Below are 14197 nucleotides of genomic sequence, written 5' to 3'. Positions count from 1 at the left end.
TTGATTACAAAGGTTGTTGACAAAAGAGAAATATCTTAGCTACTTTAGGAAGTCTACCATTCTCTCTTCATTGAACGACCTATATGGTGTACTAAATGTCATCTTAGCTATAGGGGTTAAATTTCGGTACCAATCATGGAGTAGACATGAGCCGTCAACAGATTAGCGAACCCACTGTTATATGTAAGTCCCATTTGACCCAAAAAAAATTACATCAAAATGTACTAGCGATTTGGTGACAAGATCATGGACACCATATATGTACTTTAGTTTCTACAATTTGTTTATGTATAATCATAAACTAGAAACATCTATCAAGATATTCTTATACTCTATTTATCTACCAAAATAGTTATGGATACACACATAGGAACATACACTATACTCCCTCCATCACGGTTTAGAAGACAAAGTTAGACTTGCGTGCGTTTTTAAAATAGACAAAGATTAAGTCACGTTGCATTTACTCCTAGCAGCTAATTAGTACTCCGTTGTACTATTTCTATATGCATGCGTAGTGTGAATGTTATTTTTTAACTCATTTCGCAGCCAATCAATAACCACCTAGGTCCTAGAGAATTTGCATGCACGCCTTCTAAACCGTGACGGAGAAAGTATCCATACAAGTGGCACAACTTAATGAGAGGTGTGGCTTTCATTTTTATTTTATCACATTTTCAAGGATTCTGGTTTAACTTTTTTAACATGAAGTGTGTTTCGAAAAAAATATTAACTTTTATTATGAAATATGGTATATGCTTAGAACAACTTATTAGTTATAACTATGAACTAACAAAATAAAATAGAGTTATTACGGATATAAAAGTTTATTACAAAGTTAGAAACATGGCAATCATATCATTGAGATTGGATACGTGGGCGCAATTATATTTTTCAAAACAATCCTCCCGGATTCATCACCTCCTATCTGAATCCGGACATAAATTATTATATTAACTTGTTTTTTCTTGATTTTTTTTTTACTTCTTATTATTTCTCTCCTCTTCTCCGGTCTTTTTCTTCCAAGCAAACCAGAGTTTCATTTCTCCACTTTGTGGATGGTGAGGGAGTGGGGATTTGCGGAGATATGGAGGGGATAACGAGCGTGCATTATGTGTGACAAATAAACTAGTGTGTCGCATGCAGATATAATATTTGTCCCGTTGAATATAAAAAGGACGAACATGATCCAGTTATATGATGAGCAATTAATATAACTGCAAAAAGGATCTTTGTATTTTGCGGAATCGATATATTGGTCATCCCCAAGAAAGTTGTTTCTTTTCCTTTCCATCTTTTCTAACATCGTGCCGACGAGCAAGAGTAACGAAATTTAGCTTCGGATGTCTCTATCCCTCCAACTGTCATGTGCGTTTGTACCACTCGAACCATTACAAAATATTCTTGTTTGCGGGATCTTAAGCCTATCTCATTATTTATCAGACAACTTTGGATGCGTTGACCGAATTTTACCAAAAACGAGAGAAAACCTAAAAATTCTATACATATTTCTATATCATTGAATTACTCAACTGGCTCACAGAAACTTATTCAAGTTTTAGGGAGATGTAAAAATATTAGAATGGAAAAAAATCACACCATAAATTAGCCAGATGCATTAACACTACGAGTTTGGTGAAGATAACAATATGTTTCCATACAAATAAGTTGTGTTAAATGTAAAGTTTATGGGTAACCTTGATGATGCTGAATTTTTTTAGTAGTAAATGACTTAGATTTGTGTACCTTATATCATGGTTCTAACTTCTAAATATCCATGTCGACACTCGATTAGAAGAACAGTTATCAGTTGCTTCCATTCATCGAAGCTACTCTTGAACTTTATTACCTGATACTCACTCACCATGCGGTTAATTGAGCTATAGGGAGCAAGAAAGATGAGTAACCTATTAATCTGATGTAAGTCAAAGGTGTTACTTTTAGATGATTGCTAAAATTTTGATTGTAACAGAATAAAATTTGTATCGCGGCGGCGCGGCGGCTCGACTTCGGCGATGGCTCGAGGTGGCGGCATGCTGGTGGGCGGAAGCGACGAAGCTGCAAGGCGACGTGGAAGATCGGGTGGTGCAGGCTGCTGGGCGCGTCTGCGTGGTTGCGGAGGCCATGCTGGCTGTGGCGAGCGACTCGGCGGTTCGGCGATGGCGGAACATGGTCGGTGGTGGCGGCTACGTTCGGCCTGGATCCTGGGGCGGCGGCCCTGAAAGGTGGCGGCAGGTGAAGCTCAAGCTGACAGCGGCAACATGGCGTGGTGCAGTCCCCATCCAAGGGATCTGCACCGACGATCTTGTGGTCTTTTACTACGGATTCGTTCGGATCAGAAACGGGGTTGAGCGTGCGGGATCCATCTCGGTGGCTCTTGCGGTCTGGCGAGGTGGGGTGGGAGCCCTTCTCCCACGCTCCAGTGGTGGCACACTCAGGCAGTGGCCGGTGCGCCAGGGCTCCTACGGTGACAGTGCTGTCGTGGATGGTCGCCAGATTTAGGCAGCTAGATCTGGGGCTTTGAAGGCGGTCGGGATGGTGCACAGGTTGTCGGGTAGATCTTTTTGGGACGGATCCAGGTGAAAACCTTGTCTTCGGCCGCTGCCGGAGATGGTGATGACGACGCCCTTATCGTTGTTTCCTTCATGAAGGCATCATCGAGGTCAAGCTCCCAACTCCACCCAATACCTCCGGGGGAAACCCTAGATCAGCAGATCGAATGACGGCGACACTCTTGTGTCGTTTCCCCCTTGGGGCGTCATTCTTGGAGGTGTACGCGAGCTCGAGGGACAAGTGGACTCATCTTCGGCGGAGCGGTGCTTCATCCTACATATTCATGGCGGTGGATCTCAGTGGCGTGAAGCAGTGGAGGCTCGGCATCCGATGCATGGCGATGGATTCGCGTATGAGGACAACGATGTCTGGCGTTGTGGTGATGTCGATGGCACAGAGGCCTGGCAAGGTAGATGCGTCAGTAGCTGCATTGAGGATGGATCCATGGAAGACAGAGGTGACGGTCCTTGCAGCGTATACGTTGGTGCCCACTGGGAGTGCGTCGGACCGGTGTGTCACCCAATCCCGACGGTGTGGCTTGGATGAGGCATCCGGCTTTAGATGTTAGGGTTTGGTGCGATGTGTGTTTGGTATTTGGCCTGGACATTCGGCACCCCTTCCTCAGGGGGATAGGTGTAGCCCGTTGTTAACATGGTGGCCTCAGACATATTGATGTATTACTTTATAATTTTTTTTGATGAATAATTAATAAAATTGCTGCATGCATCGTCCAGATGCAGAAGTCAGGGGTGCATCTTCCTTTTCTAAAAAATATATGGATCAGGAACAACTAATACTCCCTCCATCACAGTATATTGTACGTATCTCCAAAACGATATTTTTTCACAATTAGAAGAAAATAAGGCGCATGATATTAATTAGCCTATTAATTGGGGTCTTTTGGAAACCGTCTCCACCAATGCATGCGAGGAAGTCGCTTGTTTAGTGGACAGGAGGTTACTAATGCGTTAATTTTGTGATTAATTAGGCGCTTCTACAACTCGTCGACTCGGCTTTTTCTGTCAATAGAAAAACATCTAGGTCACAGAGCTCTCTGAGATACGTCCAATATACTGTGATGAAGGGAGTACTACTTTCACAAAGTCCGGTTGATGTGCAGTTAATACTTGGAGCTGTTGCACCAACATGCCTATTCCGCATCACACAATCACACTATTCGTATTCTCAATGAACATACTTTTGAGCTATTCTCAAGGAACATCATTGGTCATAGATATCTCCCAGTCTTATTCAAGCAAATTGGGGAAAAGTTGTGACGAAATTATACACATGGTTAAACGAAGAAGCTAACATGTCCTAGATCCTTGAGTTGCTGGAGATGGTCGGTTCCTATGTTTCTGTAGTGCCGATGGTGGGGTCCCTACATTGATGCACTCACAATGAGTTGTTGCTGTCATAGAAAATTTTCAGTGTGCAAGCGCTTCACAGATTTATGATGGCGGGAGACCGTTGGAGACTCGACAGATCAGATAAACACATCTGTGCAAGAGAGATGTTTAGGCTGGCCATAGTGGGAATAACTTAAGTAGTATCATAATCTTCGTACTGTTAAGACTAGCCATAGTGGGAAGTAACTAAGTAGTAACATCAACGTCACGTAGGTAAAAAATCTGACGTGGCAAGTAATTAATGCGGAGAGAGATGGTGGTAGTAACATAGCTAGTTATCATCACATCACATATTTCAATGCATTATGTGTCTATAACCTAATAAATGCTAGTTTGCATGACACCACATGTATGTTACTCCCCACTATGGAGGTAGTAACATAGAGTAGTAACAACATTATGTTACTACTCCTAGTTACTCCCCATTATGAGCAGCCTAAACATGCTGATGTGACAAACAATTAAAGAAGAGAGAAAGAATTAGAGTAACATAGGTAGATACCATAACATGTTAAATGCAATGCTACTTTGTGTCATGCATGACAATAAATAAAACTACATATGATACTAGTTTATGATACCATGCAAAAGGTAGTACTCCCTCCGTCCGGGTGTATAGGGCATGCGCGTAGTTCTAGGTCGTTAATTTAACTACATAAATATGTATTATATGTAATAAATAATATATCATTAGATTCATGTGGAGATGTAGTTTATGAATATGTAATTTTTATCGCATATAATATATATTTAGCTAGTTAAATTGACAACCTAAAACTACGCGCATGCCCTATACACTTGGACGGAGGTAGTATCATATAATAATATCATATGCACGATATTACTATATGACCAGCCTTAGATTGAGGGGAGATTCGTCATCGGTTTCCCGAGTTCAATAAATTCAACGACTTCTACAAATTTACCAACAACACATCTTGTAAACTGGGCATTGGACGACCCATAAATGTACTAGTGTGAGTTTAAGCATAGAAAGGGAAATGAGAGTTGATGGATTCAACTTCCATCAATTTCTTTTCACGGGGGACAATCTTTCAGCGCCGCCCTTCAACGGTTCCCTTCCGCCGACAACTTTGATCATCGATGTTGGGGTGTCGCGGATCCATGCGTGTGGATTGTTTCTAGGGTGTTTATCATCTTAGCTTCGAAGGGAACAGCGATGGTGTCAAAAATAGTACTCCATTTGTTACCCCAACTATACATCTTGGTGTTGGACTTTTTTGCATACTTGACAAATTAATAAGAACCCATCATACGAACGATCACCACCCCGCAAAAGAAAATAAATAAATAAACCCATCACCCTTCGTATACTGAAGGTGTTCGTATACGTACTCGGTCACCCCCCGTACGCCACACCGTGTAGACGGACGGAATGGTAACTAGAGCCTGGAGCCATTCCCGGCGACGTCGACGACGAAGCGGTAGCGCACGTCGTTGCGCGCGAGCCTGGCCAGCGCGTCGTTGATCCCGTCGGTGGAGACGAGCTCGATGTCGGCGGTGATGCCGTGCTCCCCGCACAGGTCCATCATCTCCTGCGTCTCCTTCATGCCCCCAGTCATGCTCCCGCTCACCGTCCTCTTCCCGAAGATGAGCGGGAAGGACGGCAGCTCCACGGGCTTGTCCGGCGCCGCCACCAGCACCAGCTTGCCGTTCACCTTGAGCAGCTCCAGGATGGGCCCCAGCGAGTGCTGCGTCGACACCGTGTCGATCACGTAGTCCAGGCTCCTCGCCATGGCCTGCATCTGCTTGTCGTCGGTGCTGAGGACGAAGTCGTCGGCCTTGAGGCTCTCCCTGGCCTCGCGCTCCTTGGCCGGCGACGTGCTGATGACGGTGACCTTGAGCCCGAAGGCCTTGCCGAACTTGACGGCGACGTGGCCCAGCCCGCCCAGCCCGACCACGCCGAGCCTCCTGCCAGCGTGCAGCATCCCGTGCTGCTTCATGGGGCTGTACACGGTGATCCCGGCGCACAGCAGCGGCGCGGCGGCGTCCAGCGGGAGGGCGTCCGGGATGCGCACGAGGAAGCGCTTGTGCGCGACGAGCATGTTGGAGTAGCCGCCGTAGGTGACGCTGCCGTCCCAGAAGATGCCGTTGTAGGTGAGGGCGACCTTGTCGCAGTAGTTCTCCTCGGAGCGGCGGCAGTGGTCGCAGTCGAGGCAGGAGGCGGCGATGCAGCCCACGCCGACGCGGTCGCCGGGCCTGAAGCCGGAGACGTCGGAGCCGACCTTGGTGACGACGCCGGTGATCTCGTGGCCGGGCACGACGGGGTACATGGTGATGCCCCAGTCGTTGTTGATGAAGTGGAGGTCGGTGTGGCACATGCCGCAGTAGTGCACCTTGATGGTGACGTCGTCCACGCCGTTCTCACGGCGCTTGAAGGCGAAGGGCACCACCTTGCCGGACGCCTCCATGGCCGCCCACCCGCTCGCGGCCTGCGTGTGGTTCGGGGTAACCTCCATCGCACAAAGCGTGACTGACCTCTTTCTTTCTCACGGCCGGCCCGTGGGTGGCTCTGTGGGCGAGAGACAGAGAGAGATTCTTGATGCGTGTGGTGCTTCCTGGTTGTGATTGCTGCATCTATCTCAGCTCCACCCACGGCTACTTATAGTGCGCTTGAGCTTGACGCGGCTGGTCTCAGTAACTCAGTGTGGTCTACTCTGATCGTTTGTAAAGTAGTTAAAAGGGGTGGTTGCACTTGACCTGCTAGGGCCGTCAAATATAGGGGGTGTTTCTTTTCAGGGATTTTTTTGGTGCGGGGACTAAAAAAAGTCTCTTTTAGTCCCATGTGAAAGAAACATGAGGGGCTTTTAGGGACTAAAAAGGAGTATTTGGGACTACTTTTAGTATATTACTAGAGACTTTTAGGGACTAAACAATGCCCCTACTTTTAGCATGTCATTTAATAACTTCTATTATATTACTAGGGGAAGCATGGTCTTTTTGCATGTCATTTAATGACCTCTAGTCCATGTTTAGTCTTTAAAAAAAACAAAAAGGGACTAGAGACTTTTTAATTGGGACTAAAAAAAGTCCTAGGACTTTTTAAAGAAACAGGGCCATAATCATTGAACACTTGTCATGTTAGACGTGTTCGTTAACAAACTTGGCAGTTTTGTTGATCAACACATAATAATTCATTTGGTTAGGTAAAAATATATATAAGAGACACTTAACTTGTAAACGCATGAGCACAGACAAACCAAGACATAATTTATGTAAATCCATCAAAAACAAACACCGACCGAATCATGCGAGATCCGCTGGAGACACGTCTTTTTTTTAAAACAAATTCGTAAGTCTAGCATTTTTGCCTTTATACGTCCTTCGATGATGCGAGACGCACCAACCCCACTTGCTAGGGCCGACGTGGAAAAAATCAACCCGTTATGTTGCATCGATATGATATTGGGACCCACATGCCATTCTGAGTAAAAAAACAATGTAGTCTCCCCTCGACGAGATGCACCTCGATCGTGCCTCGCGCCGCAGGCGGCGACCGACTTGCAAGCCTCCTCCCGCCTGACGCAACACGCGTCACCCAAACCACACACACAACATGCTCAACATGGAAGCCCAACACACCTAAGTCCCCAACCCCCCTCTCTCCAATTGTTGACCAACCACCAGCACAGTCCCCGTCTCTCCACTAGTCAACAGGGTGGCTCCTTCTCTTCTGATCGTTGCGTCGAGCCATGAGGAACAATGTCAATGGTGCTTGGTGATGGTGGTTCTAGCGGGCTTCGACGGATGGGCTGTAGGGGTGAAGCACAAGAATAGTGGAGCGGGGGGTTTTGGTTTGGGCGAGTGCCTCGGCAGTAATACCCTTCTCGGCCGTCACCGAGGCAGGAGAACGGGGCATGCTCGGAGTCAGAGCCGTTGTTGGACGCGCCCTCAAGCGTGATCAACCTAGACCCTAATAAGCCACAGCTGCCCTGAACGTTCGAAGGATCAGGTTGGCACTCGCCGCCCGCAACGTTCGAAGGATCAGGTTGGCACTCACCGCCCGCAACGTTCGAAGGAACCGCGAGCTCGAAATTAAGAGAGAAAAGGGGTGATGCTGACATGTGGCCCACCTGTTATAACGACAAATATAACTGTTAAAACTAACGAAGTTGACATTTTGTGTCTGGTCAGCCCTGGCGGATGGGCCTGGCCTCTCATAGTCCAGCTTAAACCACAGCCGCATATTGTAAATATAATCTCCTAAACGTCTGCGGACGCGCTCGATCAGTGACCGGACGTGTCCCCTATTTGTCCGTTCGTATAGTCACACTTCTCATTTTCTTTCTCATATGTTCGATTACTTACACGTAATTGGTGGAGAGGAAGAGAGAGAAAAAAAAGAATGAATACAGAAAAGAATAAGGTGATCCGGAGTGGGACCGCGTCCTATGTGACGGACTGACCGGACGCGCACGGACGCGTCCGTGAGCCCTCATATCCTCTCCATATCTTTTCATATTTGAGATGGATATGAGGGGTTTATGGACAGTCCGGACGTATATGAATGATACGAGGGGTTCGGTTCGATCATTTTTTTCTTCTCTCTTTTATCCGATCACTAACCGAAAATATCCATAATCGTATGAAGGGTCATTTAGGGGTCCTGTAGATGCTCTAACCAAAAGCGATAGGTTTTTAGCCAAAACATAGAACCCACTTGATAGCAAGTTCTGCGGGAGAAAACGTGAAGTGACAGTCCGGTGGGGCACATGTCTGAAAAGTGATACTCCGAATTATAAGTTGTTATTTCTCTCTTCAAGTTCAGATGTATATCATTCACTCTAATCTACTACCACGTAGTCATCGATCCCTGTCAGTCTGAAAAACCCAACACAGCTAATTAAAGACCGACCGGAACTGAAACCACGTACCCGGAGGCACGCCCGTGAACTCAACTGGACGCACGAGCCCGCGGTCGTTCCAGGGTCAAGCTCGGTCTGCCAGCCTCCCTTTCCCACGGGTCGAGTGGTTGTTGTCCGGTCACGCTTCTTCACATGGCAAAGTCTCCCGTACCTTCCCCGTGGCAACCCATCATCGGTTTCACCTGAATTTCACACGCTCTTCCCGGCGATCGCCGATCGCCGGTCATTGTCACTTCCCGTTGCGGAGCAACCACGTGTGGTTTTTCCGGGAAATCACGGGCGAACGCGCTGTGTTTTTCGTCTGACGACTGACCGACCGAATCCCCAGTTCCCCACGCCGTCACGTCAGTGGTGTTTCTCGTCGTAAAGAAAACCGCTTTGCGGAAGGCCAACAGCGGTGACGCTCGAACTGAAATTACCCGGAACAATCACACGCTTGTACTACTAAGTTTAGAACATCTACGTTCGGACCCTCAAACGACCGTCCGGACGCGTCCGTAAACATCAATCGATCACGTCTTAAATAATGCATTATAAATCCGGACATCTCAAATCTTATATCTTAAATTCATACAAACTCATGTAACTACGACGTGACGCTACTTCATCACTATTAACATGGCAACAAACTATTAAAATTTGACATGTTTGAATATGGTGAAGATCATCCACAGCAGCCCTTGCCCTTCCGAGTGCCCTTGCCGTCATTATCATGGAAGTATCGGTTGAAGACGCAGTACGGATCAAGCCGGATCTGCTCGTCGCCGGAGTTGTCCTCGCCGTCGCTCACCTCCTTCTCCTCTGGTGGTTGTCCGGCTATTTTACGGACCGCCTGATTCTGCTCACGGGCGAGGGCGTGCGTGTTATGCCGGTGTCGTTTCTTTAAAATGCGGACGCGTATGGCTTCCTCCTCTGTAGTCGCCCGCTCCGCTGCATCAACCGCCTCCGCCTCCGTCATTTCCTCTGCGAGATAGGCCTCGACGGTCCTTATCCTCTCCTTCCAACGACGGGCAGCTCGTTCCTGGTGGGACTCGAAGTCCGTGGGTCCAGTCGATGGATCCGCCCGTCGGGACATGCATGATCCCGCCCCAGAGAAACCGAGCGCCCTTTGAACGGACGCTATGGAGTCGCGACGGACAGATCCTCCCGTTAGTCGGGCGTTGTCCTCGTGGGAGTGGCGAAGTGCAATGTGAACCATCATTGCCTCCTTCACTCCGCACGGGACGATCCCCCAGTCGATGGATTTGGACTGATCGGAATAGGGTCCGCTGGAGGCCATGCCAGAGAAGGTCGAAGATCGCCGGAGGTGAGGTGGGTGACAGATGGGAGTGTATTGGAGTGGAATGAAGTGGTTAGGGTTTGATCCGGCCAACGAATGAGGAAGAATATATGCGGGCTAGTGCGGGCTAGATGGGCATGCCCGGGCTTCTCCATATCCTCCGCATATTTGAGCTGGAAATGGATGATGCCGGTCAGCCCGGACGTTTCAGGCCGGTTTGAGAGGCCCTTCTGAATTGAATTTTTATGACCGGTCAATGACCGAATGGCCAGTCTCAACATTTGAGGAGGGTTCGAGTGGTCAGGGCTGTAGATGCTCTTCCTAACTTTAAGGGGCGGGGGAGGGGGTGTTTGTGTGTGTGTGTGTGTATGTGTTAAGGAGGGAGTAATATTTAAAGTACAACCGTCAAAAAGAAATTTAAAGTACAGGACCATTTGTTTTCTGGCCCGGCCATGAACGCGCGTGCTGCTGTGGCTGATTGAAATCCTGCGGTAGGTGCACAGTAATTTTACGCGATCGTTCGTCTTTTCTTCTCTGTCATTTCGGTGCATGTACAAATTTCTGACGGACGCATCACGTGTCTGATCGGTCGGATTCAAGATTCTTACATAGATAAATGCCAAGGATGCCAAGAAAAATCCAAATCTTGTGGTATACTGCTGCTTGCGCGTCGAGCCGACCAGCAGGCACGATGATCCTCTCGCCAGGATTTGGATCCACTCGAACGACAAATCGGCGTGGGGTGTTGTTTTAGTGGATTCGTCATGTACCATACTACCATATCGCCATACTGTATACTCAGGTACTGGTTCCTTTTGGCATTGTCCCGGTGTATGCGTGAACAGGCACCCTGAACGTAGCATTTCTGCAAAATACTTCCTTTGTTTTTAAATATAAGTTTTACTTTAAAGAAAGACTTATATTTAAAAACAAAGAAAATAACATAATAATTCTCTATGGCTAAATTGTGATATTTTTACCAAACTGCCCTTTATCTTTCCCTTCTCTTTGTTGTCTGGCGACTTCGTCGGGGTCTAGACGAGTGAGGACCCATCACCCATGCCCTCGTGGTTTTCAGTTTTTGCAAGTCATTGTTTTTCTAAAAAAAATGGTTCTTTAACGAGGTGGTGGTGACGATGTCGCGTTTCAACAAAATCTCTCCAAGCTCTTCCTAACACAGACGACATCTTTGAACAAGATTTTCTTTTACATCTTTACTCACGAACCACTTGAACTTTTCAGTTGATGCCAACAAAGGGCTAGTGAGGGTAAGTTTGCAAGACCCGTTAGCTATCTTCGGGTTTGGTTACTTTTTGTCTCCACTATGGGCATCAGTTGGCTGAATTTTGTTGCAACAACTTTCACCTCTTCTCTCGGTTTGTTTTGCGGCATAGTCTGAATTTTCAACCCCCTCCCCCCTAGATTGATGTCGAAGAATTGAAACGCATGGTGGTTTCTTTGTCAGATGTTCTTTCTGCGGATATTTGATCTAATTATTTGCGACATGTGGCTATTGCAGTCTAACCTTGTACAGTGAGGATGTTTGCAGGTGTCTCTTCCCTTTATTGTTTGCTCGGTCCAAATTTCATGCTTTCACATGCGACAAACAGTCCAAGAAAAAGAGTATGATTTTCATTGTATTTCATTTTTATTTTATTTTTTGATCTATTATATTCATCAAACATCATACATTATAAAGAACATGAGAAATAATAAAAATCACATCTATGTTTGTAGACCCCCTAAAAGCATTGGAGCGAGCCGAAGGCGTGTCACTATCACCGCCCCTCTCTTACTGGAGCAGGTCAGATCTTGTTGTATTAGACACTCGAAAAACCGTCGTGCTAAGGCTATTGTTTTTCTTCATAAATATAAGATAAAATGTTCTTTGAGCCTCTTTTTTTCTATAAAATTTTACCTAACGAAATGAAGTAATGAACTATATGTGTTGATCAACAAAACTGTCAAGTTTGTTAACGAACACGTCCAACACGACCAAGTGTTCAATGATTATATGTGACGGCCCTGGCAGGTCAAGTGCAATCACCCCTTTTAAGTTTTAACTACTTAGCCGAAATTAACCTAACCTCCAAAGCAAGACTTTACAAAAAAATCAGAGTAGACCACACTGAGTTACTGGGACCAACCGCGTCAAGCTCAAGCGCACTATAAGTAGCCGTGGGTAGAGCTGCTGAGATGCACAACACACAGCGCAACCAGCACCACAAAGACAGCAAGAATCTTTCACTATCTCACACACTCACGGATACTCCTACACGCGAACGGTGTAGGCTCCGGCGCCGAGAAAGAGCTAGAGGTCCGTCAGGTTTTGTGCGATGGAGGTTACCCCGAACCACACGCAGGCCGCGAGCGGGTGGGCGGCCATGGAGGCCTCCGGCAAGGTGGTGCCCTTCGCCTTCAAGCGCCGTGAGAACGGCGTGGACGACGTCACCATCAAGGTGCACTACTGCGGCATGTGCCACACCGACCTCCACTTCATCAACAACGACTGGGGCATCACCATGTACCCCGTCGTGCCCGGCCACGAGATCACCGGCGTCGTCACCAAGGTCGGCTCCAACGTCTCCGGCTTCAGGCCCGGCGACCGCGTCGGCGTGGGCTGCATCGCCGCCTCCTGCCTCGACTGCGACCACTGCCGCCGCTCCGAGGAGAACTACTGCGACAAGGTCGCCCTCACCTACAACGGCATCTTCTGGGACGGCAGCGTCACCTACGGCGGCTACTCCAACATGCTCGTCGCGCACAAGCGCTTCCTCGTGCGCATCCCGGACACCCTCCCGCTGGACGCCGCCGCGCCGCTGCTGTGCGCCGGGATCACCGTGTACAGCCCCATGAAGCAGCACGGGATGCTGCACGCTGGCAGGAGGCTCGGCGTGGTCGGGCTGGGCGGGCTCGGCCACGTCGCCGTCAAGTTCGGCAAGGCCTTCGGGCTCAAGGTCACCGTCATCAGCACGTCGCCGGCCAAGGAGCGCGAGGCCAGGGAGAGCCTCAAGGCCGACGACTTCGTCCTCAGCACCGACGAGAAGCAGATGCAGGCCATGGCGAGGAGCCTGGACTACGTGATCGACACGGTGTCGGCGCAGCACTCGCTGGGGCCCATCCTGGAGCTGCTCAAGGTGAACGGCAAGCTTGTGCTGGTAGCGGCGCCGGACAAGCCCGTGGAGCTGCCGTCCTTCCCGCTCATCTTCGGGAAGAGGACGGTGAGCGGGAGCATGACTGGGGGCATGAAGGAGACGCAGGAGATGATGGACCTGTGCGGGGAGCACGGCATCACCGCCGACATCGAGCTCGTCTCCACCGACGGGATCAACGACGCGCTGGCCAGGCTCGCGCGCAACGACGTGCGCTACCGCTTCGTCGTCGACGTCGCCGGGAATGGCTCCAGGCTCTAGCTATTGGATTCTGGCTGGCTGCTCTGTCACAAAGAAAGGATGGGTGCCTGTTTCATTTTCACAGCTCAGTTCAGTTTCAGGGTATGGGAAGAGTGATCGACACCAGGGGTTCTTAATTTGTCTGCGATTAAATTGTACCATGTCAATATCTCATTGAGTCTCAGAAAAAGATTAATTTGTGAGCCGTGTCAAGATAGCTGACCCCGCAAAAAGAAAAAAAGAGAGGTAGCAGGCCAGTAGCACATCCCTGTGGGTACCACTTAGGGATATAGATGGACATCCTGCATAAACCCGTATAAACATAACATTAAGTAAACTAAATTGAATCTGACAAAAGGAATTATAACTAAAAGAATGAAAACAGAGAGAAGACTCCTCCTTTCTTATTTTTATAGGAAATAAGAAGACTTGAATCCGGACCGACGACAGTAACCTTTGTGCTGTCCATCATTTCACCTAGAGGAGCTTCTCATAAAAATTATAACTAATCCGAGATATTTTGACTTGAAAGCCGGGCGGATCGGATACCGCTTTACATCCCGAGCATCACTGTTACCACGTGAAAATTTTATGAAGCATCCCAATTTCTATTAGACATATACACTGCAAGATGCTTTGGAAAATGAACACTTATTGTTCAAGCATTGATGCGCATTC

General features: G+C 47.9%; 2 protein-coding genes across 2 annotated transcripts; one reads left to right on the top strand and one right to left on the bottom strand.

Annotated features, from left to right (window-relative positions):
• Positions 1 to 5146: 5146 nt before the first annotated feature.
• On the bottom strand, positions 5147 to 6552 carry LOC123429262 (probable cinnamyl alcohol dehydrogenase 6). The gene has a single exon (XM_045113320.1). It carries the CDS (start codon positions 6440 to 6442, stop codon positions 5366 to 5368), a length of 1077 nt encoding a protein of 358 aa, XP_044969255.1. The 5' UTR covers positions 6443 to 6552; the 3' UTR covers positions 5147 to 5365.
• A 5787-nt stretch (positions 6553 to 12339) lies between these two features.
• On the top strand, positions 12340 to 13732 carry LOC123429261 (probable cinnamyl alcohol dehydrogenase 6). The gene has a single exon (XM_045113318.1). It carries the CDS (start codon positions 12464 to 12466, stop codon positions 13538 to 13540), a length of 1077 nt encoding a protein of 358 aa, XP_044969253.1. The 5' UTR covers positions 12340 to 12463; the 3' UTR covers positions 13541 to 13732.
• Positions 13733 to 14197: the final 465 nt, after the last annotated feature.

This window comes from Hordeum vulgare, chromosome 2H (genome assembly GCF_904849725.1).
Source record: "Hordeum vulgare subsp. vulgare chromosome 2H, MorexV3_pseudomolecules_assembly, whole genome shotgun sequence".
In the NCBI taxonomy this organism is placed as follows: Eukaryota; Viridiplantae; Streptophyta; class Magnoliopsida; order Poales; family Poaceae; genus Hordeum; species Hordeum vulgare.
Note: the sequence above shows the minus strand (reverse complement) of the source record. Positions and strands in the feature narration are given on the sequence as shown.

Excerpts from the sequence above, each read along its gene's own strand:
- LOC123429261 (XM_045113318.1), top strand. The coding sequence starts at position 12,464 with ATGGAGGTTACCCCGAACCACACGCAGGCCGCGAGCGGGTGGGCGGCC.
- LOC123429262 (XM_045113320.1), bottom strand. The coding sequence starts at position 6,442 with ATGGAGGTTACCCCGAACCACACGCAGGCCGCGAGCGGGTGGGCGGCC.